Source organism: Strix uralensis, chromosome 6 (assembly GCF_047716275.1).
Source record: "Strix uralensis isolate ZFMK-TIS-50842 chromosome 6, bStrUra1, whole genome shotgun sequence".
Classification (NCBI taxonomy): domain Eukaryota; kingdom Metazoa; phylum Chordata; class Aves; order Strigiformes; family Strigidae; genus Strix; species Strix uralensis.
This window is the reverse complement of record NC_133977.1, coordinates 2,239,395-2,263,348: the sequence shown is the minus strand read 5'-3', so window position 1 is coordinate 2,263,348 and position 23,954 is coordinate 2,239,395. Positions and strand designations below refer to the sequence as shown.

The following is a 23,954-nucleotide window of genomic DNA, read 5'->3' as shown; positions in this document are numbered from 1 at the left end:
CCTGCCATCAGATTAGCTGTGCCGGGGTGGGGTTGCTCTCCGCAGGCATGAGAAGCGTTTCCCAGCTGGCAGCGTGAATGCGAACTGAGCCTTGGAAACTGCTCTTCTCTCTTCCCCCAAGCACCATGCCTTCTATCCCAAAACCCTCCATGCTTTTTTTACCCCCTTGCTCACAAAAACCATCATTAGCATTTTTTTCTGTGCATGCGGCTTCGCCTTTGGTGCAGTTTGAGCTATTAAAGTCCGTAAGAAAATGCAGGGAATATTTTCTAATGCGTGTGGCCTGGGAGCAACTGGTCCTTGGCAATTCATAAGGTTTGGAGTTAGGAAAAAAAAAAAAAAGAGATGTGTGGGTGCATCCCACAGCTTGTCTTCCTGAGCACTGGCTCCTCCTTACCTATGGATGCTGTTGGCTGCAGATTTACTGGAGCAACCTCCAGACGAGTGGTACCTCTAGGCATTCATCCCACGTGTGCTCAGATGGAGGAGGACAAGTAGGTTTTTTGGGGGAAATGGGATGAAAGCACGGGGTCCCCAGCAATGGGGTGGGTTAGTTTTAGGGTGGTTTGTTTTGTTTTTAATACCACCATCCCGGGACGCGGCTCCTTTCCAGCACTTTGTGGCAGCCGTTCTCGTCAGGGAGCAAAACAGCACAGCCACAAAGCAAGCCTTTCTTTTGGCTTTTGCAAGCATTTTGCTTGGTTATCTCCAGGCAAGGGCTGCAGACAAAGTATTTACTGTCCCTGGGAGATGGCAATTACCTCGTCAGCAGCCCATGCTGCTGGCTCTGGCCTTGACCAGCTTATCATCCTAGGAGTTACGGGCAATGTTGCTCGCTTACTGGAGCTTATCACATCTGCTTTGTGCCAGAGTGAGGGAAAGATGCTCTGGGTGTAGGACATCAGGGTGGTGTGTCTCTGCCCATGCAGCCATCTGCTACAGCCTTGCCTGGGTCTTCAGCTCTGCTGAGCATGTGGATTCTGTCCTGCTCAGCCTGGAGGTGAAAAATAGATGAAGGTTTGGGCAGTTTCTGGGTTTTGGGGTCTTTTTTTAAGCCGGAGTCAGCAAACACTCCTGAGAAACAACTTGGTGCACCAGTAAGTGCTTCCAAGTCATTTTTCCCGTCTCTCCTGCTGCTCCCAAGGTGTGGCCTGTGCTCCCTAGAGAGAGCTGGAGCAGCGTGCCTGAAAGTTAATTGCTGCCGAAAAATGCTTTAATTAACTCAATTAGCCAGACGGTCCATCTGGACTCTTGCAGTGCCTGGTGAGATCCCATGAAACAAGGTCACAACTCCACCCTGGTGACGGCGTAGGCACATTCAAGTCCCTGGGGGGATGTGCTGTGGTCTTCAGTGCATCCCCACTCTTGGACCTGCAGGGAACGCGAGATATTTTTCCAGGAGGCACGTGAAAATCGCTTGTTGACATTGAGCACGGATCCCAAATGCTTTCCGGGGTGTGCATCCCATTCTCTGCTGGGCCAGAGGGGCTGGCACCCCACATGTCATTGCACCCAATGCAACGCAACTGTTTTGCAGTGCCGGCTGATTTTGAGGCTGTATGAGTGTCCTTTTGCCAGAGCTTGAAATTATCTAGTGGAGAGAAATCCTGTTGCAGGGCTGTGCCTGAAATCCCTTGAACCGAGGAGTTTGAAGGCCACCAAGCTTCAGCTGGTGGGTAAGCAGGGCTTGCTTTTTTTTTTTTTTTGCTCCTCTGCCTGATTTTTAGCACCTTGCCCTGCAGCGGGGCAGCACTGTGGCTCCTCAGAGGTGCAACTGGCCAGAGCAGCTGGTGCCTCTCCACTTCCTGCTCTGCCTATTAATAGGAGCTATTAAAATGTTCACCAAATCCAGGATGCAGGACATGACTGGGCATGGAAACAGTGAGCAAAAAAAAAAAGCTTTAGCCCAGCACGCTGTTTGAGCAGAGGAATGCAGGGCCCTGTAGCAGGGATTTGGGGAGGTCGAGTGTTTAACCCCCTCTCTGCAACCTTTCCATCCCAGCTTTACCTCCATTTACCTCACCTTACAACCATCCTGGGGGAAGGCTGCTTGTCATCCTGCTGCTAGTTTTCCTGATACCTGTCCATGATGGGAAAGCCCAGCACAGGCAGGCAGAGATGCATCCTTTAGGTAACGGGGAGCATTGCATGTCCTGAAGCGTTTGGGTACCAGCGGGTAACGCTGGGGGAAAACCGAGGCACAGAGCATCAGCACTGCGTGGGTTCACACAGCAGCACCATCTGAGGGTTGAACCGTGGTCTTTGCAGTTGTGGTGCCTGTACGTCCAAAAATAGGCTCTAAAATCACTTCAAAAGTGCGTTGGTGAGGGGGGTGGGGAATAAATCACCATGTCCAGATCAGGATAAAAGGAATAAAAATATTTGCAGTTTGGCCTAATTTTTTAAGGGATTGTGACGGGAAAGTGGTGATGCCAGTGCTGCATCAGATGGTCCCCTGAGGGGGAGGCGTTTTGCTGTGGGAAAGGGCGGGTGCTTCCTTCCTTAAGGCTGCTTTAAGGCAATTCAGCTTGTGAAAGCAGGGCAGAGGGTAATTCCCTGTGGGGAGATTGGCAGGTGGAGGTGATGCTGCTGGTGTTGCTGAGATGTACACTGAGCATCTTCCTTTGGGCTGAGCATCCTCTGCTTGGCGCTGGGGGGTCCTGCCTGAATGGCCTGGGAAGGTCCCAGCTCGTCCCTTAGCCCCAAGCAGTGCAAAGGCAGAGGAGTCTGAGCATTGGCCACATTTCTTTCTCCTTCTGTGGATGGGATATGTGGGAATCATTTGCACCCTAGGTCTGAGCCTAGCCATTATAATTCCTACACTTCTTCCTCCCTTTTGCCTTTAAGTGTAAAATCCTCATCCCTCTTCCTGCACAAAAAAACTGTGAGTAATGTTAGAGAAATTTGGGATGAGGCCCAGCAAACGATCGGATATCCGGCTAAGCACGTCCCTGACTTCTGAACTAAAAGCTCCCAAATGAATAATGCGGCAGAACAAACAGCAGATTTTGAAGGATTATATTTTATGTGGGTGCTCTTCTTTATCTCTCTTTAAACTTCAGTTTGCAGAGCTTGGAAATGGCGCTTTTTTTATCACCTCAGTATATTTGTTTTATGCTGAAGTACTAACACGTTGTTAGTTGTCCTGTTGAAAACTAAGCTGACAGTAGTAAGCACTAAAGTTAAAAAAAAAAAAAAAGTAATAATAATGCCAGATGCTTTGTGAATGCACATGATGTGTTTTTGGTTGGTAGTCTTTACATGGGCTCTGCGAGCTGTAAATGTTGTTTGCTGGGGTCGTGCATGGGAAAAAAGCTGAATTCAGTGTAAAAGTGAGAGTTGGGAGACTAAAATGCTGGTGGATGTTGCCCTCAGTAATAATGGGTGGCAGTGGCTGCTTCTCTTTTGGTTTTCTTTTCTCCATCTGGACAGTGCCAAAAAGGTTTCACTTTCTTTCCTGTTGATCAAGTACTTAAGTTGTTCTTCTAAATATAAATCTGTCCTAGTGCGTCAGCTGCGTCTGGGATTTCACTTCTTTTATGTGTCACTTCAAGCAAGTTTTAATTAAAAAAAAAAAAAAAGGTCCATCTGCATTGGTTTGATATTTAGGCTCTCTTTTCCCATCAAGAGCGTGTCTAATTCTGGCCTGATCCTGGCCCTTTGAGAGCAGAGTCCTGCAGGCTGCCTGTGGGCATCAGCTGATTGTGCTGGAGAGCATCCCTCAGCCCCTAGAAAGCTCTTGCTGCCTCCTCTGCTTCTCCTTGCAGAACTGCCCCATCACTGGCACCAAGATCTGCGCTTCTGGACACAAGTGGCACTGAGATATGGAAGATCTTGATCCTACAGGGCAGAAAATCCAGGGCGTTGCTGTGAAAGACGCTGAGAAAAGGAGGTGTTGTTTAGGCAAGATGGTGAAGATGGCCATGGATGGTGCCCTGGCATGTTGGTTGTACCTGGAATTGCATTCTGTAGCTAAAAGCCTGCTGCTTGTAGATCCCAACCCATGCTTTAGATATGGAGCCAAAATGAAAATACACACATCACCACAGTCATCAAAGTAGCCTTGAAGCAGAGCTAGTGGTGGGATTGAAGTTGCTTTCCACAGAAATCAATAAATGGAACAGGTTCTCTGCTGCACATGGCCAACATTCAGCTGAGCCAAGGCATCTGTCCCTGAATACATGGGGCTTTTTAACCTGATTCTAGCCCTTGCTTTCTAAAATGAGGCATTCTTCTAGAGAAAATGGACAATCTTTGGGCTTTTTTTCTGTATATGACGTGGCTGTCAGCAACATCTTTGTCTTTCTTCCTCTAATATGGGTGCTTCTGTGTTGGCCTAAGACAACCCCATACCATGGCTGGTAACACTTCACCCCTAATTAAAGCTGCAATAATCCAAAATTTGGCACTGCAGTCTGTTTCCTTAGAAATCTCAGCAGGAAAGAGTGGAGCATCTGGTTCTTGGGCTTGATCAGGGAGGCTCGGAGGTTGCTCAGGGCCTCATGTCTTGGGCTTGGGAAGTGAGGGCCGGTACATCTCCTCATAGCCTCGCCTGGGGCTGACTTCTTGGAGACAGCATAGAAGGAGTAACTTGCCCTTTGGAAATATTCTCTCTGCGGTGGCTTAGAGTTGCCCATTTTTTAGGGGATGCTCTTTGGAAGGTGCAGCGCCATGGTTTGATGCACACACCAGGGAGGGTGTTTTGCACTTGCAAGAAGTACAATGCAGTAAGTTATAGAAACCAACTCCACTCAACCACAAAAGCTCTGCTTTAAGCAGGGAGAAAAATCTACCCTAACTTTAAGATGTCTTTCAGGTGTCATTTTAATTTTGCCCATTGACTGACGCTGCAAAAACCCTGTCCAAGATTCATCCCTGCTTCATCTGGCAACAAGAGCAATTTTGAGCAAAGGCAACATTTTGCCAAATTTTATGTGTCTATTTCTGTGCCCAAGCGCCTTGCTAGAGAGGGGCATCTTTCCCCAAAATGGCTCACCCTTTTTCACAGAATCCCAGAATCGTCTCGGTTGGAAAAGCCCTTGAAGCTCCTCCAGTCCAACCATGAACCTCACACTGACCGTTCCCAACCCCACCAGATCCCTCAGCGCTGGGTCAACCCGACTCTTCAACCCCTCCAGGGATGGGGACTCCCCCCCTGCCCTGGGCAGCCCATTCCAACTCCCAACAACCCCTTCTGCAAAGAAATATTTCCTAATATCTAGTCTAAACCTTCCCTGGCACAACTTGAGGCCATTACCTCTTTTTGTTGAGGATTTTTTGTTGAGGATTTTTTGTTGAGGATTTTTTGTTGAGGATTTTGACCCAGCACAGAGAAGCAGCATGTCTTTGGCATTGCGCATGTTGGAGGCTGCAGAGAATGGACTTGGGCTCTCATTTCATACCACATTAATTTTGAGAGTGTCCAGACAAGAGCTTCATGCATTTTTAACTGACGTAAATCTAAACAGTTCAAAGTGCATAGCTTTGTTTGCAGATAAACCTTCCCAATAAACTCTCGGGTCTTAAAATGATGAAATCAGTTTCTTATCAGTCATCTGACCCATGATGATGGGATCGAGCAGCTTTTAACCTGGTGAGACCGAAACAACAAACTGGGTGGGTGGTGTTATTTTGGGTTTTTCCCTTTGTGGCGCTGTTGATGTTATGGAAAGTGCTTGGAGCCACTGCTTGGATTGTATCTGGCATTCCTCACTCCCAAAGTTGTGTTCCCCTCTAGTTAATTTGCAGGTTGCACGAAGCCTCTGTGCAGTTTGATGGGCTTTAATTTCAGGGGTAACTAATTAAACAAGCAGGCGTGGCGTTTGCTCTTGTGTTGCGTAAACACTTCTCTGTTTTGGTTTATCTCAAAACACCCTCCTGGCTGGCAGAGGTGGGTGCCTGCACCTGGAAAGCCAATTCCCACCTGTGGACAAGCTCTCATCCAAATGAAGGCAGGGAGTTTGCTGCTGAAAACCACCTGAAATTAGCTGCGTGGTCTTTCGTGCCGATGTAATTAATCTGGTGTTAAAGGCATGCTCTGAATTGAAGCAGGAACATTTTCTGGGATGGGTCTGCAACTCGCTGGATTTGCAGGTGAGATCAAATCGAAAGACCGTGGCTTTTTGCAGCAAGTCCTAATCCACACTCTGGGCTGGAGCAGAGATCTGTTCTCATGTCGACTTGCTGCACGAATGGCGTCATCACCTGGGGGTTTGCTCTCCAGGTATCATGCTGCTCCTGATGAGCTTGCCCTCTTTCCAGCGTGGGTGTCTGGACCAGGGATTGGATCAAATGTGTAGCATCCCATGGAATGAGCAACCCACAGTCCAGCTTAACCCTGCGTGTTGGTTTCCTATGAGAAGACCATCAGCTCCAGCAAACAGTTAAACTGCTTAAACCCAGGTATCATGGGGAATCTGGTTTGGAAATGTTTACCAAGGACAAGTGTTTAAAAAAAACAGTTTTGAGGAAATTCATTGCAATGTGCTGACTGCATTTGTTTCTGCTGAACTCAGGCTCATGATGGTTTTTGGCTCCTGTCAGCATTTTCAGTGTAGCTGAAGGTGTCATGTACTCCACCAACAGATCAGTACCTGGACTAATCAGCAAGGTGTGTAGGAACATTAAGTCAAGGGTAAGCTTTTGCATGAGCTCATCGCTTGAATGAGTTCTTCAGTTTGATAATCCAGAGAGGTTTTATTCATTAGCAAGAGAGTCTGGCTATTAGGTGGTGGCTGCTCAGTGTCCATGGGCATGCTCAGGCAGCAAGCTGGGAACAAAACCCCTTTTTTTCCTAAAATGGACCTCCTGACTGAGGTCGGGAGCAAGTCCAGCTGACCTGTGGGGCCTGCAGCCGTGTCCTGGCTACCTGCTTATAAAGTCACCTTTTGGGTGACCCATGGGTAGCTGCTGCATGCCCATGCTGCCTGCGGTATCTGCGTCTTGAACGCAGCCCTCTCTTTTTAAATGAGCAGGTCAGGTAAGTCCAGAAGACCAGGCAGGACCCATGTTTCAGCGCTTTGAGGTTGAGCACAGGTCTGATGGGGAGCGGCTGAGGGAACTGGGGGGGTTTAGTCCGGAGAAGAGGAGACTGAGGGGAGACCTCATGGCCCTCTACAACTCCCTGAAAGGAGGGTGCAGAGAGGGGGGAGGAGTCTCTTGAGCCAAGGAACAAGCACCAGGACAAGAGGGAATGGCCTCAAGCTGCGCCAGGGCAGGGTCAGACTGGCTCTTAGGAAGTATTTCTTTGCAGAAGGGGTTGTTGGGCGTTGGAATGGGCTGCCCAGGGCAGGGGGGGAGTCCCCATCCCTGGAGGGGTTGAAGAGTCGGGTTGACCCAGCGCTGCGGGATCTGGTGGAGTTGGGAACGGTCAGTGTGAGGTTCATGGTTGGACTGGAGGAGCTTCAAGGTCTTTTCCAACCTCGATGATTCTGTGATTCTGGTTTTGGTGCAAGGAGGTGGTCAGTGTGCAGAAGATACGGCTTGGTGCAGTACTTGGGCAAGGAGAGCTGCGTGGAGTTGACTATGTGTTGGTCTACAGGTGTTCTGGAACTAGCTCATCTCTGAAGCTTTTTGTTGTCCTCTCTGTGTGTCACTGCATCAGTTAGGGTGCCAGCCTCCCCAGCCTGGAGCATGAGTGAGAGTGCCTGCCCTCCTCTGGTCACGCTGGTGGGACTGGTTTCCCAACATTGCATCTGGGAACAAGGAGAGCACGTGGCTCTGCGCATTGCACCAGCAGTTCAGCTGAGAACAGCTACTTCTTTCCATCAAACAAAGATGAAATTAGTGAAGGGTGATGGAGACAGGGCTCTGAAGTGTTGATGCAGTTAAAGCTCTGTCATCATCTCCACTTGGGGAAAGCACAGCTTTTCAGGGACTCAGTTGCTTCGGCTTTTGACAGCTCTTGAAGTCCAAATTAGCATCCAAATTATCTAAGTAAGGAGACACTGTGGCCCTGAGGGTGGCATGATAGTTGTTCCAACATTTTTTCAATGAAAGCCTTTCATTGTGCTTCAAGTTCTCATTGCTCAGGTTAATTTGGTATCTTGAAAAGGGGTTTGGGTGGTCCCCCTCAAGTGCACCAGTTGTTAACATGGTTCTTGCAGCACCAGGGGAGGCAGGAAACCATTTCCCCTCCTTTTGTTTTCTGTGCTTGGCCCTTGTGGATGTTGACCCGAGATCCCATGGGTGACCATGGCATCTCTTCCACCACAGCATCACATAGGGACCAGTGTGTATGCTTTTTCCTGGTGATGATCCTAGGTGGGGCCACAGCACAGCGTTCACACTGTTCCACCATCAGCCAAGAGCATACCACCAGTGGGCAGAGGGGGTGCCAGCAACAGCCAGAGAGCTTTGTCCAGCACCCCCTCTCCAGAGTGACTCGTGCAGACATCTATGCCAGGGTGAAGATGTGCCCTTAGATTAACCTGCCAATTAGTCTGCAGTGCTTGAAAAAGAAAAGAAGATATTTTCCTCCTCTTCCAACGCAGAGGATAATGACTGTGAGCCATGGGCAGGATGTCTGTTGTCAGATAAGACCATTTCTTCTTTAAAAGTGTGGTCTCTCTGGCCAGCAGCTGGATTGTGGCTCTGGAAATATGGGTTTCGTTTCTCCTCGGCTACCAATTGCCTGTGTGAGCTTGTGCTTTTGCCTGACCCAGCTCAAATCTGAGTTCCTCTGGTTTGAAAGGTGCTTGGTCCTCGCTTTTGGCCCTAAGCACCCCTCAGGAGCAGTCTTGCTTTGGTCTTTGGCGGAGCTCTTGGGCTCGTGAAGGGCTTGGAAGAAGAAGGTGCTCTCCTGAGCTCCCCTTCCCTCCAAAGGTGTTATACTTGAGGTTCTGACTTTTATGTTTAACCCCTGGGAGTTCAGCACTGGATATGATTTTGGGTTTTCATGTTTTTATTGGTCCGCATGGGGACTTGGCTGGAACAAACTCCTTGCCCTGACAGAGGAGAGTTCATCTGCAGCTCCCTGTTAAAAAAAACAGAACACCTTTGGGACTGCCCCACCTGAATTAGGAAGTGGTTTTGCTCTTGGAAGAAGGACAGTAGGGAGAGAGTTGATCAGGAACAGACTCTGCCTCTTCTGATATGAGGACTAGTGGACATCAGATGGAGCTTGTGAGAGCCTGTTCCTGAGGGCGGTGGGTTCTCCATTGCCCAGGCAGCAGACCCATGGAGTTCCTTGCTGAAGGACATCATGGAGGTAAAAAGTGTACGTGGGTTCAAGGAAAGACTGACCAAGCCCTCCTCTGGGAGGGAGGAGCAGCTGAGGTTGCAAAATGGGCAGAGTGTCTCTGTTGAGGTCTTCTCCTTTAGTCGCGTTGCTTCACCATGAAGCAAGTGTATGGGCATACACTTTTTTTTTTTTTCCGCCACTAGTTTTGTGGCATGGATAAGTCAGTTCTTAGGGTGTGCCAGGAGGTACCCCGGTCTCTGTGCCGGGGTTTCAGCAGCATCAGCTGCACCAAGGGCTGTGCCACTGGAGACATCCCTCTGCCTTGTTTTGTTGGGGATGCCAGAGGGGGTGACTGATTTTGCAGCTCGTGGAAGCCTTGAAACCATGGAAGCAAGTGCAACTTTATTTACTTCCCTGCTATATTATCAGGATTCACGTGCGTGTAATGGTTTTATTGCTGGGAAGCATTGCTGTCAGGTAGTAAGACCTGGGCTATCAGCCGGGGAGCTCCCTTTTTATGGCTCTATAAACCTCATGAGGGTTCCTGCCGTATACAGCACTGCCAGCACCTTCCTACGCTTGCAGGCTTTTTAAACCTTTGCCACATTGGCACTGTTTTTAGTGATTTTGAGGAGGGCTTTGATGTTGCTGTGGATGCTTGAGGGTGGTACCTGCATCCCTGGGAACCTCCTGTGCCTTGGCAGTCAGCATATCTATGCTGCTCTCTGCTTGATGCCAAGACATCCAGCTTTCCTTACCACGAGCACCCCTCAGGTCGTGCCCAACCCAGTCTTGCTGGCTTCTGCAGTGTTTTCTCCTGACTCGGTGGCTGATTGTATAGCACACGGGTGACCAAAATCAGTGGGTGGGTGCTGGGCTGGAGCCTGTGCTTGGCAGCAGCAGGAGGTCCTGCAGGGAAAATGCTCTTCCCCTCTTCCTGCCCCCACCAAAGATACCTAACCTATATTTATAGAGCCCCTTGAAAGTCAGCGCTGGAGATGGATATCCAATAGGACTCGTGCTCCAAAGTCGTTGCTATAAAAGGAAACTTTCCCATCCTTCCTGCTTCACTCACGAAGGGTGACATCCCCATCTGCGAGGCTGTAGTGGACCCCAGGTGCCAGCAGACACTGGCAACACACATTTAGCTGTAATTACTTTTTTTTTTTTCTTTTTTATCCCTTCTACCTCTGCCCCATCAAACCTGCCGTGTTTGGCTTGCCCTCGCCTGGCAGCAGGCTCAGCCAGCGGGAGCTGAGCCAAGCTTAAGCTTGCGGGCAGGACTTTTCCATAGGGCTTGGCAGGGGCTGGAGGGGATGGCGTAGCACAGGGCTGTGCTCTCCAGCCGGCTCTGCTGCCGTTACCATGCCCAAGCAGGGATGCTGCCTGCGAGCATCCCTGCCACTGGCCACGCACGGTGGAGATCAGGTCTAAAGCAAACCCCTGGGAAATGAGAGGGGTGGGAGGTCCCGATATTTCTTCAAGTCCCTTTCCTTTTGTTAGAAAAGGTACAAAAATGACACAACTTCTGTTGGGGACGTACATGAGCTCATGCTAACGTGTTCTTTCTGGTACAAAGAGTTTGTGTTTTGTGTTGTCTTAAGGGGTGGTTTACCTTTGGTTGGGTTTGTTGGGGTTTTTTTGAAGATGAAAGCATCGGCTTTGCAAACATAAGTAACAAAGTAGGAGGAGGAGGAGATAAGAGGAAGGTGACAAGGTCAGGAATCACTAGGGTATGCAGCACTGCTGGCATGGAACATGCAAAATGCCTGGCCCAGGCTTTTCAAGGGAAAAAAACAATAGCAGCCAGCTCTTCCCCACCCATCTTCACCAACAAGGCTCAAACTCCCTTACTGAAGAGGTCAGGATCATGGGGAGCTGAGATGCTTTGTCTCCAGGACAGAGAAGAGGGAGGAGGAATCATCCCATTCTCCCTCTTAATGAAAACCCATCATTCCCTGCTGGCACGCAGCTACCACCAAATGTTTGGAGACCCTTGGAGGCATTCCATGGCCACAAGATAGCTCATTGTACTGCAGGTCCATGGTGTCCTGCAATGATTGCAGGAGGTCATTTGGTGGATGTAAGTGATGGGGATACACCACAGTCAAGGTGGTCTTTCCCAGCGCTGCATGTTCCTTGAGAGAACCTTGGGCCATACCACCCTCACGTTTGCTTGCAGCAAGTGATGGATACGCTACATGGCCACTTGTGGAAGTGGGGAGTCAGCCACAAATCCATCCTTCAGGGACTGACCTCAGAGATGAGCTGCAAGAGCATCCAACCTGTCCACTGTGCCAGCATGGGTGGCAAGAGGCCACCAGCAGTTTCAAAAGCTGTCCCAGACTTCTCAGGAGGCTGCAGAGGGCCTAGTGCTGCTGTTACCGATTCAGAGGATGCTGTGTTGTTCACCTGGTATGCACTGGAGGATCTGTTAATACAAGCATGGAAGAAGCAAGACAAATCTCTAGACGATCAGATCATTTTCTCCTGGATGGAAGTGTGTTGAGCAACTTAAGCCCAATGGTCAAGGTTGTGTTGTAGAGTAATCAGGAGGAAGCTCTTGAAGGTGAAGAATCTTCAGGGCAAATCCAAGTTCCTAAATTAGATTTTTTGCTAAAATTTGGCAATTTTAGCAAAAAAAAAGGGCCCCAAATGGTCTCTCTTGGAGGCCATTGCACATTGCAGTGACAGAATCTGGTTTGTGTTGGTGTTCCCAGGCACATCTTCTAGCAACCCCTGAGCAGGCAGTCATCAGCTCCTTCAGGGCTGGGGTGTCCCCTGTGCAGGTCCTCTGGGTTTCCAGGAGGAGTCTCTTCTGCGGCTGCTTCCGTGGTATTGAGTTACTTAAGGTTTTGTGACTGTGATAAAAGCAACATTTTGAGTAAATTCATTGTGTAGGATGAATGCGCTCTGTGGGTAGCACTGTGGCTCTGGGAAATGAATTTGTAGCTACAAAAAGTGCAATTCACTTGTAATTTAAGCAAAGCTGACTGTTTTTAAAAGAAACCTCCAAAAACACTTCTGTTTTTGTAGGAGAGCCAGAGGAGCTTGACTTTGGAGAAGGAAAAGGCAAATTAAAAGCCATTAGCAACAAGTGCCTGCAGTTGGTCTTGGCTTTGGCGTGGGAAGAGGATGATGAGTGATTGATGAGCAGCTCTTTCTTCTCTTCCCACCTTCAGTTTGTGGCCAAGGGTAGGTGGAAGATTTCCCCTGAACTCGTACCGTGGGGCTTGAGGGGCTTTTTATGCGTTACCTAGGGAGAACAGGCGTGCGGGTATGGTAGTTGTTGCAAGGTTGACCTGTCTTGTGTCATGGTGGCTCCTGTTCTTGATGCTTCCCATGGACACGTGCATGTCACGGTGGGATGGACCCTTCACTCCCTGGCTTGGCTGAGCTCCAGGGAGGGCTGGGAGGTGTGGGATGGCCAGGGACATGCATCGGTCCTCCCTTTGCTGGTGGCAGGTACCATGGACTGCCCTGCACGGGGTAGGACCTGGCTCCATCTCCAGCCCCGATGGTGCTTGGTATGGCCCAGCCCTACCAGCCCTGCCGGGTCTTATCAGCCCAAATTCTTGGCACTCAGGGGTTTTCCATCATTGAGGCTTTTGAGGGATCCTCTCCCCGCTACACAAGGTTGCAGTCAGTGCTTGTTGGAGAAGACCCGCCTTGGCCAGCAGCAGATCCTGCTTCCTGCCCTCAGGGTTTGCTCTTTTAGGTGTTCCCGTGCTTTTATTGCATTTCTTTGCTCACAGACATGGGCCTTAATGCTGCCAGTATTTTTCCTGGGATTGCTTTTCTCTGCTAACCCCCTTCAGCATGGCTGGATGCACGTGCTATGTCTTTGATTTATAGCTCGGTGTCTGGACAGAGGTAGGTCCATACCTTAATCCCATCAGGACCAGCTTGGCATGATGGATGGAGCTGGGAGCACTGGGGAGGATGAGGCTATGCTGCCAGCCCCGCAGTGCCACCATCAGCCTGTGCTGGGAGGTCTTGGGGGGCTCCCCTGGGTCTGCAGGGCCAGGAGGGGAAAGCCTGCGGTTGGGTTTCTGGGCTAAGCCATACCAGACAGTTTGCAGAAGTTATTTTTGACCTTTTCTGTGCCACTGCACATTGGGAAATGCTGCCGTTAGAAAGCTGAATGCTGTGTGCTCAGACGCTGCGGGAAAAAGACCTTTGGGGTTTTTTTTTTAAATAGGTTTTAATGAGTGTTTTTTTTAATAGGTGCTAACACCATCACCAGCCCTAGACCCTCCCTAAACCTGCTGCTGCTCCGTGTCTGGTGGAGAGGAGATCCAGGAGCAGGTAGAGCACTGATTCAAGCCCCTGGAAATCCTCGCTACTGCCCAGCTTGCTCACAACAGCGTTTCTACACCTTGAGAAGTAGCCAGCTTCTCTGCAGAGAGGCGCACGGCTAGATCTGTCTGCATGTCCCATCTGTCCCTCCCCCAAAACCTTACTCATAGCCCCAGCTAATGCAATGTTAAATCCGTGCTCTGCAAGTCCCTGCGGAAGACAGCTCTGCTGTTCCCCTGACCAGTGACTCACAGGATGGGTGTCTCGTGATGTCCCTGGAGAGCAGAAGCCCAGCAGATGGGGAGGGGAGGTGACAGGGGTGCCCGGAGCCAGGGGTGTCCGGACAGAAGCCCTGCAGCCCCCCACCGTGCTGGTCCGAGGGCTGCACCATCCCTGCTGCTTCTGCGCCCCAGGAAGCCAGTGAGGACTCATGGGGTGCCAGCCAGCAGCCACGGGAATGTGCTTTTTGGGGCTTCCCTAAAGCTTTGCCCAACCCTCAGCAAAGCCTATTTAGGATTTTGGAAAGAATAGTGATGTGGCTGGTACCACGGGGTGTAGCCATCATGGAGCCCTGACTCGGGCAGCTGCTGCCTTCATGCTGCCTGCAGAGCTGCCTGTTGGAGTCATCAGGGTAGGGGAAGCACGCAGCAGGTCCTCCTGGCTTGCACGGTTGGATTTTTACCCTGCAGCATTGCCTTTCCCTCGTGGGAGGAAAAAAAAAATGGTGTGAAAAGTGGGTGCGGGTGCCTTTGAGCTGGTTGCATGACGAGATGCTGTCGCCTGCCTCGCGCGTGTGGGGCGAGCTCTGGTTGTTCACCGGTTTCCTTCCCTCCCCCCCACCCCGCCATTCATTTCAGATACTGTTTATGGCTTTGGGTAAACACATGGGGCTGGGTTTTTCCTAGTCTATATTTAATCCTAGTCTATATTTAAAGTGCTTTCAGAGGAGTTTGCAGACCATTGTCTCAGCCGTGGCTGCAGAAGTGATTTCTAAACAAATATTGCCCGGTCCACCCTTGTTTCCCACCACCCTACTCCTGACTGTCCCCTTTTATTCTCACATAGACTGAGTTTGAAGGCTTGCTGGTTATCTGTCCTGCCTCTGCATTCAGAAACATCTCGGGTCTGTCCCCTGGGACTGTCAGCTCCAAAACATGACTCCCACCCCACGTCCAGCCATGGGGGGCATGCACCCACATCCCTTCCTGTGTGTGAGAGCGTTACTGCATCCAGGATGCACTGAGACGTAGGCAAGATGCTGCTTTCAGGAGAGGAAATACCTTTTTATAATCGCTCGTTTTGATGTACGTTCTTGCTGCCTTTTGAGACTATAGGGTGTATGTAGGGGGGATTTTTCCATCTTTTTCCACACAGTCACATCTGTCCAGACCTTTAGCATAAAGCTTCCCATATAGTTACATAAATTGAGTATGGGGGAGCATCCCTGCAAATGCCAGGCACTGTGAGGCGTGTGGATACGTTGGTGAGAGTTGTCAGTGCACGGCTGTAATGATTCGTATAAAAATTTATTTGGCACTGGACTACCAGGCAGGTGTTTAAAAATATATTCATGGCTTGCACTTTGATTCATGGGAGAAATCACCTACCTGTCCCTGGTTTCTTTCTTGCTTTGTGCAGTGCTCGCCAAGCAAGGGTGACCTTTGGGCTGTCAAAGTGGTTTTGTTTTTCAGCAGGATTGTGTGCAAGAATTGCTAGAATTGGTGAAAACTTTGCCGCTTGAGCTATTTCTGTGATGACAACACTGTGTACCTCGTGCTGGATTTTTTGCCTGTGTAGCTGGGGAGAGCTTGAACCCTCCAGCTAGGGAGGAAGAAAACCCTACGAGAGCCTACCTAGTGTCTGCAGGGTCTCTTTAGGGGGAGGCAGTAAGTGTTTAGGGTCTTTGCTGGAAAACGTGCAATCCCAAACAGCGCCTCGCATTAATGAGAAACAACACATCATGGTGGTGCTTTGCAAAGGGGTGAGCTGGATGGGTGGGGAACCAGACTAGCTAACGAGAGCATCTTTCCTCCCTTCCTTCTTTCAAACTGACTGCTTATTGCTTTTTCTTGCTGCTGACGGCAGCTCCAAGTACCCTGTTTTACCTGGCCCGGCTCTGATAAGGACAGTCTTGACTCAAAGCCTGGTTTCTCTGTATTTAATGCCTGCCAAGCCCTCTCCCCTTGGAGTGCTCCCAGCAGAACCCAAAACAATGCTCTTCTCAAAGGGAAATGTGTTTGCACACAAGTTCTCCTTTCCCTTTTCTGGCTGGAGCCTGGTGCATCCCTTCCAGCTAACTGCATTCCCAGCATACCGGCCCAGGGGATGGCTTGGGAAGCATTTCAAGCAGGCTGGAGTATCTCCTGCTCAGGCTCTCCCCTGCAAATTTCCTCTTACTGCATTCCAGAAAAGGGCACCGAATCCTTCAGGGCTTGCTGTGCCCATTGGAGAGACACCCGCTGATTTAATAACAGCCAGCTGCAGCAAAAGCATTCGGCGCTTGTCTTCATGTTTTCATCAGCTCCGTATTCCCACGTGAGGAATTTGGGTTTGGGGGTTATTTTCTGCTTGATCTGATTTTTCAAGCAGAGGGAGCAAAAAAAAAATAAATGGCATGAGAGGGGGAGAAAGGAAAAACAGTGTTAGGAGCGGATGAAAAGCCCTTTGGGCACGAGACTAAAGCAGGGGATTCGGATATAACTTTTAATTGCCCAGGGCTTTATTTTTAGGAGCTGTTGGTGCTTTGCAGCCAGGCTGGAGTTTCATGGCAGGTTTGCAGGGAGCAGGATGTAGGGATGTCTGTAGGGATGCTGGATGGCAGGATTTACCAGGATGTCAGGTACGTCGGACCACGTACCTGCTCCCTGGTGCAAACCTGGCTCTGTGCTCCAGCCTTGCCTTCAGCTAGCGGAGAGGCACCAGGCTTACCTGCTCACCCACATGCTCCTGGCCTTTCTGGCCACCCTCCAGGCTCTAGAGGACATGGGTGACACCAGAAGCAGTCTTACCAGAGGTTGCATCAGCCGCTACGTTGGTTGAAGTGCCGATATATTCTGTGGGCAGTGGGAAATTGGGTTAATTTTCCTCTCAGCTCTGGTATCCTGATGCAGCTGCTCTTCCACAAGGTTTCTGGAAGTGTTTCTGCAAACATTTCTGGGGAAAAAAAAAAAAAAGAAAAAACTCTTTATTTTTATTTTTGCTCAAGTGAAGCAGGGCAGTTGGTGGAAGAAGGGATGTTTCTGTGCTTGGTCCTTGCCTGATTGGCTGGGCGAGGGGAGGGATGCAAGGAGCAAGCGGGAAGAGCCAGTCCCTATCTCAGGAGATTGTGGTGCTGCAGGGGGAGAGAGTGATGACCGGGTTGAACACCCAAAAAGCCCAGTCCTGTGAGCCCTCCACGCTCACTAACCACTGCCCTGGGCTCCAACAGCATCTGCGTGCTTGATGGTTTTATAAATATGTATTACAGAAATGTGCAAACACCCTGAAAGCTCTCATGAAATGGGGAGAAGGACCAATGGATGAGCCTGAGAGCAACATATCCCTAAATAACTCTTAAAGGCAAGTGGGCTGCTTTGTACCCAGTTGGGGCCAGACGTAGCATTGTCCTCGCTATCCAAAGCCCTCGGTGATTTGTAGGCAGTGCTGTGCTTACTAGGAGCACCCTAGTTATCTTTCATGATGCTTTAAGGAAAACATGAGGATGTGCTCCTGTATCGGCACCACAGCGTGTGCCTGCGGAGAACGGCGGCGGCGCATGGGTGGCGTGGTGGGACCTGAAGCCTTTGCTAACGTGCTGGGGTTTGTTTCTTTCTCCCAGGTGATGCTGGGGTCCCCATAGCCAGCTTTGCTCGCGGAGGGGCCATGGCCACCTAGCGCTCCCTGGGACCACGGGGGTCGGCTGGGCCGGAGATGGCAGCACAGAGGATCCGGGCGGCCAACTCGGGCGGCCTGCCGCGGTGCAAGTCGGAGGGGACCCTCATCGACCTCGGCGAGGGCTTCGCCGAGACCAGCCTCTGCGACGTCAAAGGTGCGGGGGCACGGGGTGGGTTGGGACGGTGCCCCCCTCCTCGGTTAGGTGCATCTTCTCACCCCTGGGGTGCAGGAGGAGGGGTTGGTTAGTAATTAGCAGACAGCAGCCGATGGGGAAGAGCAGCAAGCGCTGATGGGTGTGGACCTGACACCAGGAGAGGCAGCAGCCAAGAGGTGACAGCAACAGGGTGATTTGCAAGGGTTTGTTTTCCCCTTCCCCAGAGCTGGGAGCTTGCAGGTTGTTTGAATAATCCTTTTTCTTCCTTTTATTGCTTTTTCTTTAGCTGTATTTACCTTACCCAGCATAAAAGCTGTGTTCAGGTGAGAGGGGAACTACTGTTCCCCTGGCAGAAATGGATCCCAAGAAATAACTCTAGGTGGAAGTTAGCATGTGCCAAGGGCCTTTAAAAATAAACACGCACAAAAGCAATTGCTTTTGCAGGCCTAGCAAGAAGAGACCCGAACATCAAACACTCTCTCTCTGCAAATTAGGTTGTTTTTAATTCAAAAATAGGAATTACTCATATTCTCCAAGGGGTTTGCTGGTACCAGCACATCCCTGTTAACCCTGCCACTGTGCCAGCTCCGTGCACAGCTTGGGGAGGACACCCCATCTGATCCAAAGGGATGGGGAGACCAAAAATGCCCCGTCCTGCAGACAGCTCTGGCTGTAGTGCTGTGGTTAACGGTGGCTTCCTACCAGGGCAGCAAAATAGTTTCAGTACAGACTTTATATAATAGTTTTATGCTGAATAAATGTCCTCATGGCTTTGCCTACCTGGTGGTGGAGGAAGTGGATTAACGATGAGTTGTTTAGGACGTGTACAAACTTCTTAATATTTGATCCCCAGCATATTTTTAAAGACTTTTCCTTCACTCATCTGTGTCTTCCCTTGCCTTGTAGTTTCTGTGTCTGAGAAGTGCTGCCAGCCTGCAGCTAGTGACCACAGGCATGCGTAATCTGATCTGCCATCCCTTTGTCTCTGGGATTTTAGGGGCTTCCTGTGTTTCTTAAATTCCCCTCTTCCCTCCAGAGAGTTCATGAGCCTCCTGAAGCAGGTGTTGTTCCAGTTCTCTTGCAGTTCCCTGTTGGTAAAAATCCAGCTCTCCTTGTTTTCATATGTCTGTCAAGCGAGATAACACATATTTGAATGTTGATGTAACATCACCTGCAGCTTGTTTATAGTGCTTTTTACAGAAATAGGTCCTAAAAGTGAGAGCAAAACCAATAAGTATGGTGACAGTGTGAGTATCTGCGCGCTTGACCCAGCTGTTTTTCTTGTAATTGGGATCCCCTTGGCAAAATGACTTTCAGCTGGCACCGCTGAAAGGGAGATTGAAGATGCTGCTAGGACCGCGGCAGCACTGCAGGAGGGCGATGCTGTGCTTCTTTCTGAGGGTTCAAACTACACAAGCTTCTTCAGGAATGGAGTTAGTTTTTGTTGAGGAGCTTTGAAATACAGGTGCTATGTAAAAGGAGCGAGCTGCTGGGTTTTTTGGCTGGTGTGATGTGAAAAAGTAGGTGTATGATGTGCCCTTAGTTGTTTCTTACACTGAAACATGTTTCACATGTGCAGGAGAGGGGTTGTGGCAGAGTGAGAGCACTTTTAGCCTGTGCTGAATATTATCTTGGGTTTATGTTACCTTGGGTTATCATACAATCTCTTTGAAGGGAAGGCATTTGCCAGCAGCAGGCAGATAACTATTTGCATGGAAAGTGCAACGACCGTGCTAAAGAGCCAGTGGCCAAAGACCTTGAGATACCGCTGAGCAAACTGGTAGGATAATTCCCTTGCAGCAATTGTTGAGAACCCCCCATAATTAACTTCTGTTATCTTAACTGTGAACACTTCAGGGGGTGCCTGCCACTCTAGCATGTGCCCATAGGAGCTTAGCTCCCAACACCCCAGGTGAAAAGGACAGCTGATAAGAAGCGACTCCCACTCCCTTAAAACTCCCTCCAACACGTCTTCTTGTGCATCACTCATCAGGGGGATTAGCAAGGCTGTGGGATGCTGGTGCCTCGTACAGGAGCAGCTGTATGGGGCCCTACATCAAGGGGAGGCTTGTTGCTAAGGCACTTGACTGCATCAGGAGGATAACAAGCTACTGCTGCTCCTGTCTCTGCTCCTGCTGCTCTTCCCAGCTGTGTCAATGCCCATCCCTTTAGATCACAAACCCTCTGGGGAAGAGCAAGGTGAACGTATCAGAAGTAGCAGAGGGAGAAGATTTGTTTAAAACTTTTAGGGCGAAGTGGGAGGAAATACCTGCACGTTTGAGAGGTTATAAAGCTACCTTACTTCGCAGCTTAAAGTAGCTCCGTTTGTTGACCTGAAATAAATGATTGTAGGTAAGTTGTGTCTCTCTTGTGGATTGCTTACAGTGCTGTTTTCTTCTTGGCTTTGCAGTGCCTTCTCCTAGTGCCTTGCTGGTTGACAATCCCACGTCCTTTGGAAATGCGAAGGAAGTAATAGCAATCAAAGATTACTGTCCGACTAATTTCACCACTTTGAAGTTCTCTAAGGGGGACCACCTTTATGTCTTAGACACGTCAGGAGGTGAGTGGTGGTACGCTCACAACACCACGGAAATGGGTTACATCCCTTCCTCCTACGTCCAGCCTGTGAACTACCGCAACTCTTCCTTAACGGACAGCGGGATGATAGACAATCTACTGGAGAGCCCTGACGAGGGGGTCAAGGAGTTAGACCTGCTGGGAGAATGGACTGACGCGAAAAGGAACTCTGCAAAAACCTACAATAACAACCCGTTCTTGAATGGAGTCCAGACAAACCCATTTCTGAATGGGAATTTGCAAACAGCGCCCAGCTCGGACAAAGAGTCCAACTCTAACATCGCCGTTGACTTGCTGCTCTTTGACACAGCGGCTCCTGCTTCAGCGGTTTCCAGTTCGGCCACTAATAGCAGCTTGGGTAACATTTTTGATGAGTTTCCATCCACAAACAGGCTGGATCTGGAACAGCCTGTGAAAAGGGACAACCCCTTCTTCAGAAGTAAACGCTCCTACAGTTTGTCCGAACTGTCCGTTCTTCAGGCCAAGTCAGATGCTCCAGCATCATCGGGTTTCTTCAGTGGTTTGAAGTCTCCCACCCCTGAGCAGTTCCAGAGCCGGGAAGATTTTAGAACAGCATGGCTGAACCACAGGAAGCTGGCTCGGTCTTGCCATGACTTGGATTTGCTTGGTCAAAATCCTGGCTGGGGTCAGACACAACCAGTGGAGACCAACATTGTCTGCAAGCTGGATAGCTCTGGTGGGGCCGTTCAGCTTCCAGACACCAACATCAGCATCCACGTGCCAGAGGGTCACGTGTGCCCTGGAGAAACACAGCAGATCTCCATGAAAGCGATGCTGGATCCACCACTGGAGCTGAACAGTGACAAGTGCAGCACCATCAGCCCAGTGCTGCAGATCAAACTCAGCAACATGGAGGTGAAAACCTTCATCATTCTGGAGATGAAAGTGTCAGCAGAGATCAAGAATGACGTCATGAGCAAGAGTTTGGTAGGGCTGCAGTGCCTGCGGAGCGACATGAAAGAGGGGCCGTACGTGCCGATGCAGCTGAGCTATTCATATGGGGACACGATCCAGGTGCAGCTGGAGAACCTGGAGCCTTGCATGTACATCGCGGCCGTAGCCCAGGGGCAGAACATCCTCTACCCTTACACCGTTTGGGATTACATCAGCAAGAAGATCACGGTTGGCGTCTACGGCCCAAAACACATTCACCCTTCCTTTAAAACTGTTGTGGCCATGTTTGGGCACGAATGTGCACCCAAGACTCTCCTGGTGAACGAGGTCACAAGACAGTCCCACAGCCCGGCTCCTGTCGCCCTCCAGCTCTGGGGAAAGCATCAGTTTGCTCTGTCCCGTCCTCAAGACCTCAAGCTCTGCATGTTCTCCAACATGACTAACTACGAGGTGAAAGCTAGTGAGCAAGCCAAAATTGTGCGGGGCTTCCAGATGAAGCTGGGCAAGGTCAGCCGCCTTATCTTCCCCATTGCATCCCACGACCCCAACGAGCTCTCAGACTTCACGCTAAGGATACAGGTCAAGGATGACAAGGATGCCATTTTGACCCAATTCTGTGTCCAGACGCCGCAGCCACCTCCAAAAAGTGCCATCAAACCAATGGGGCAGAGGCGGTTCCTCAAGAAGAACGAGGTTGGAAAGATCATCCTTTCACCTCTGGCTGCCACCGCCAAGTATCCAGTTTTTCAGGACCGGCCAGTGTTGAGCTTGAAGTATGGCAAGCTGCTGAAGACAGTGGTGAGGCAAAGCAAGAACCACTATTTGCTGGAGTACAAGAAAGGAGATGTCATAGCCCTCCTCAGTGAGGAGAAGATCAGGTTAAAAGGACAGCTGTGGACCAAGGAGTGGTATATTGGCTACTACCAGGGAAAAATAGGCCTTGTGCACACCAAAAATGTGCTGGTGGTTGGGAAGGTCAAGCCCAGCTACTTCTCTGGGCCAGATCTCACCACCAGCCTGTTGCTCGAGCAGATCCTGAGACCCTGCAAGTTCCTGACCTACATCTATGCCTCTGTGAGGACTCTGCTCATGGAGAACCTCAGCAGCTGGCGGTCCTTTGCTGATGCGCTGGGGTACTTGAACCTTCCGCTCACGTTCTTCTGCCGAGCGGAGTTGGACAGTGAGCCGGAGCGAGTGGCCTCTGTCTTGGAAAAGCTGAAGGAAGACTGTAACAACACTGAGAACAAGGAGAGGAAGTCTTTCCAGAAGGAGCTGATGACGGTGAGTCTGAGGTCTGACGAGGGGGGTCTTAATTCCCTGCCGTGCAGAGTGAGTAGGGTGAATGGGAGGTGGAAGTTTCCTAATTCAGTCGGTAGAAAATGAAGTTCGTCTTTAAGGTCTTCTGCAGGCTGCTCAGCACAGCCAGGAGGAAGTTCAGCCCTGCGGTTGTACGTGTTGGTGGGCTCCTGGTTTAATGGGATCATGGCCATAAATGAGGGACACTGGGTGAAATACCACAGTTCCATGTTGTGTGAGGGCCGCCAGCAGCTTGCTTTGGAAGGTAGCTAATCTGAAGCCTCTCAAGATCAAGGTGATTTTGGTCCAGTGTTTTCGTAGCACTCGATGGGTCCCTGCTGCTGGGTATTTAAGTTTCAGCTTTCCATGATGCATGCTTTGAGGAGTTCGCCGAGAGCTGCTGGTCTTCTCAACCCTAGTGTCAAAGCATACATTGTTGAAGTCAATACTGATGTAAAACTGGAAAAAAGGCAAGAAACACAAAAGCTTTTCATTCCTATATGGAGCGGGGCAGGCGAGCCACTTTTCAGGTCATGTACTTTTACATCAGTGATGTCAAAGCACGCTGGAGAGGGGTTTTGCAGCTGCTGTGAAGAAGGATGCTATGCCTTCATGAAACAACCTCAAATTCCCCTATAATAATGTCAGGTTGTGTCTGCCCCATCTCTCTTTGAATGGCAGCAAAAACAAGGGCACCTCTGAGCTGGGTCGCTTTACATCCAACTGCGGACCGTGTTTGCAAATTGAAATGCACGGCTTGCTTCTGTCCTGAAAGGCACTTGAGGAAGTGCTGCCTGTGAGTTTTTCTAGGATGCTGTTAGGAAGTCTCTTATGAGGAATCATCTTCGTGATCGTTTCTGGCATTTCACAGGAGGTGAGCCAAAGAAAACACAGGACTAAATGTCTGGAAGAGATTTGCAGCTCTCGCCTCTTAACAGGCTCTCCCACAGAAGCAGGATAACCGAGTTACAGCAAATCATGTGGTTTAAAATGCCAATTGAATTAAGGAATAGCGACAGCTCCGCTTGGCGATGATGGGCGCAGGCAGCAGCATGCAAAATGACATTACGAGTAGGCAGCCTGGGTAAAGAGGACTGAAGCCAAATGAAGTATTTCATTTCCCAAACTCCCTTTAATAAGAAGGGGGAAATTTGAGGATCGAGTATGAGGTGTAAGGTGTTACAAAGAGTATGGAGCCCTTTGTTACTCATGGAAATATTGTCCAGCGAGTTCCCAGTGCCTGGGTACCACTTTGTGGCCTGTGGGGCAGTGTTCTAGCTTTGACTTTCAGGTGCCAGGTCGTGCCAGCAACGCTGCTTCTGTTGAGGGGTTCTTCTGGCCATCATCTGCAGTTGTCTCTCTTCTTTCTGGGCCCATCCAGGAAGGGAAAATACCCACCATGGTAGCCAAGGCTGGTGTCTGGCCCTGTGGTTCCCTCAAGGGAGGGTTTGCTTCTTTAATCATTAGCCTGGGCGAATGATGGGATGGGATGGAATCTGTGCTCCTCGTGCTGGATGCTTCCGAGGGCTTCGTGCTGTTTGCCTTACCGCTTTGCAAACCTGTAAGCGTTTCTTTTATTTATTCCCTTTTGTCTCCAGGGATCGCAGACAGTCTGTAGGTCATGGAAAATCTATGCCAGACCTCAGTGGGGAGACAAAG

At 50.0% G+C, this 23,954-nt stretch overlaps 1 protein-coding gene across 4 annotated transcripts in view; it reads left to right on the top strand.

The window, feature by feature from the left end:
- Positions 1-23,954, top strand: part of SH3BP4 (SH3 domain binding protein 4) — a 39,357-nt gene that overhangs the window by 6,737 nt on the left and 8,666 nt on the right. For 2 of the 4 annotated variants that reach the window (XM_074872493.1, XM_074872494.1), the window contains exons 2-5: positions 12,218-12,376; positions 13,409-13,489; positions 17,298-17,507; positions 19,918-22,280. In XM_074872493.1, the coding sequence (XP_074728594.1) occupies positions 17,390-17,507; positions 19,918-22,280 (2,481 nt within the window). In that variant the 5' untranslated portion in view covers positions 12,218-12,376; positions 13,409-13,489; positions 17,298-17,389. The remainder of the gene's footprint in view (positions 1-12,217; positions 12,377-13,408; positions 13,490-17,297; positions 17,508-19,917; positions 22,281-23,954) is intronic. The other 2 variants (XM_074872492.1, XM_074872495.1) reach the window with 2 other exon arrangements.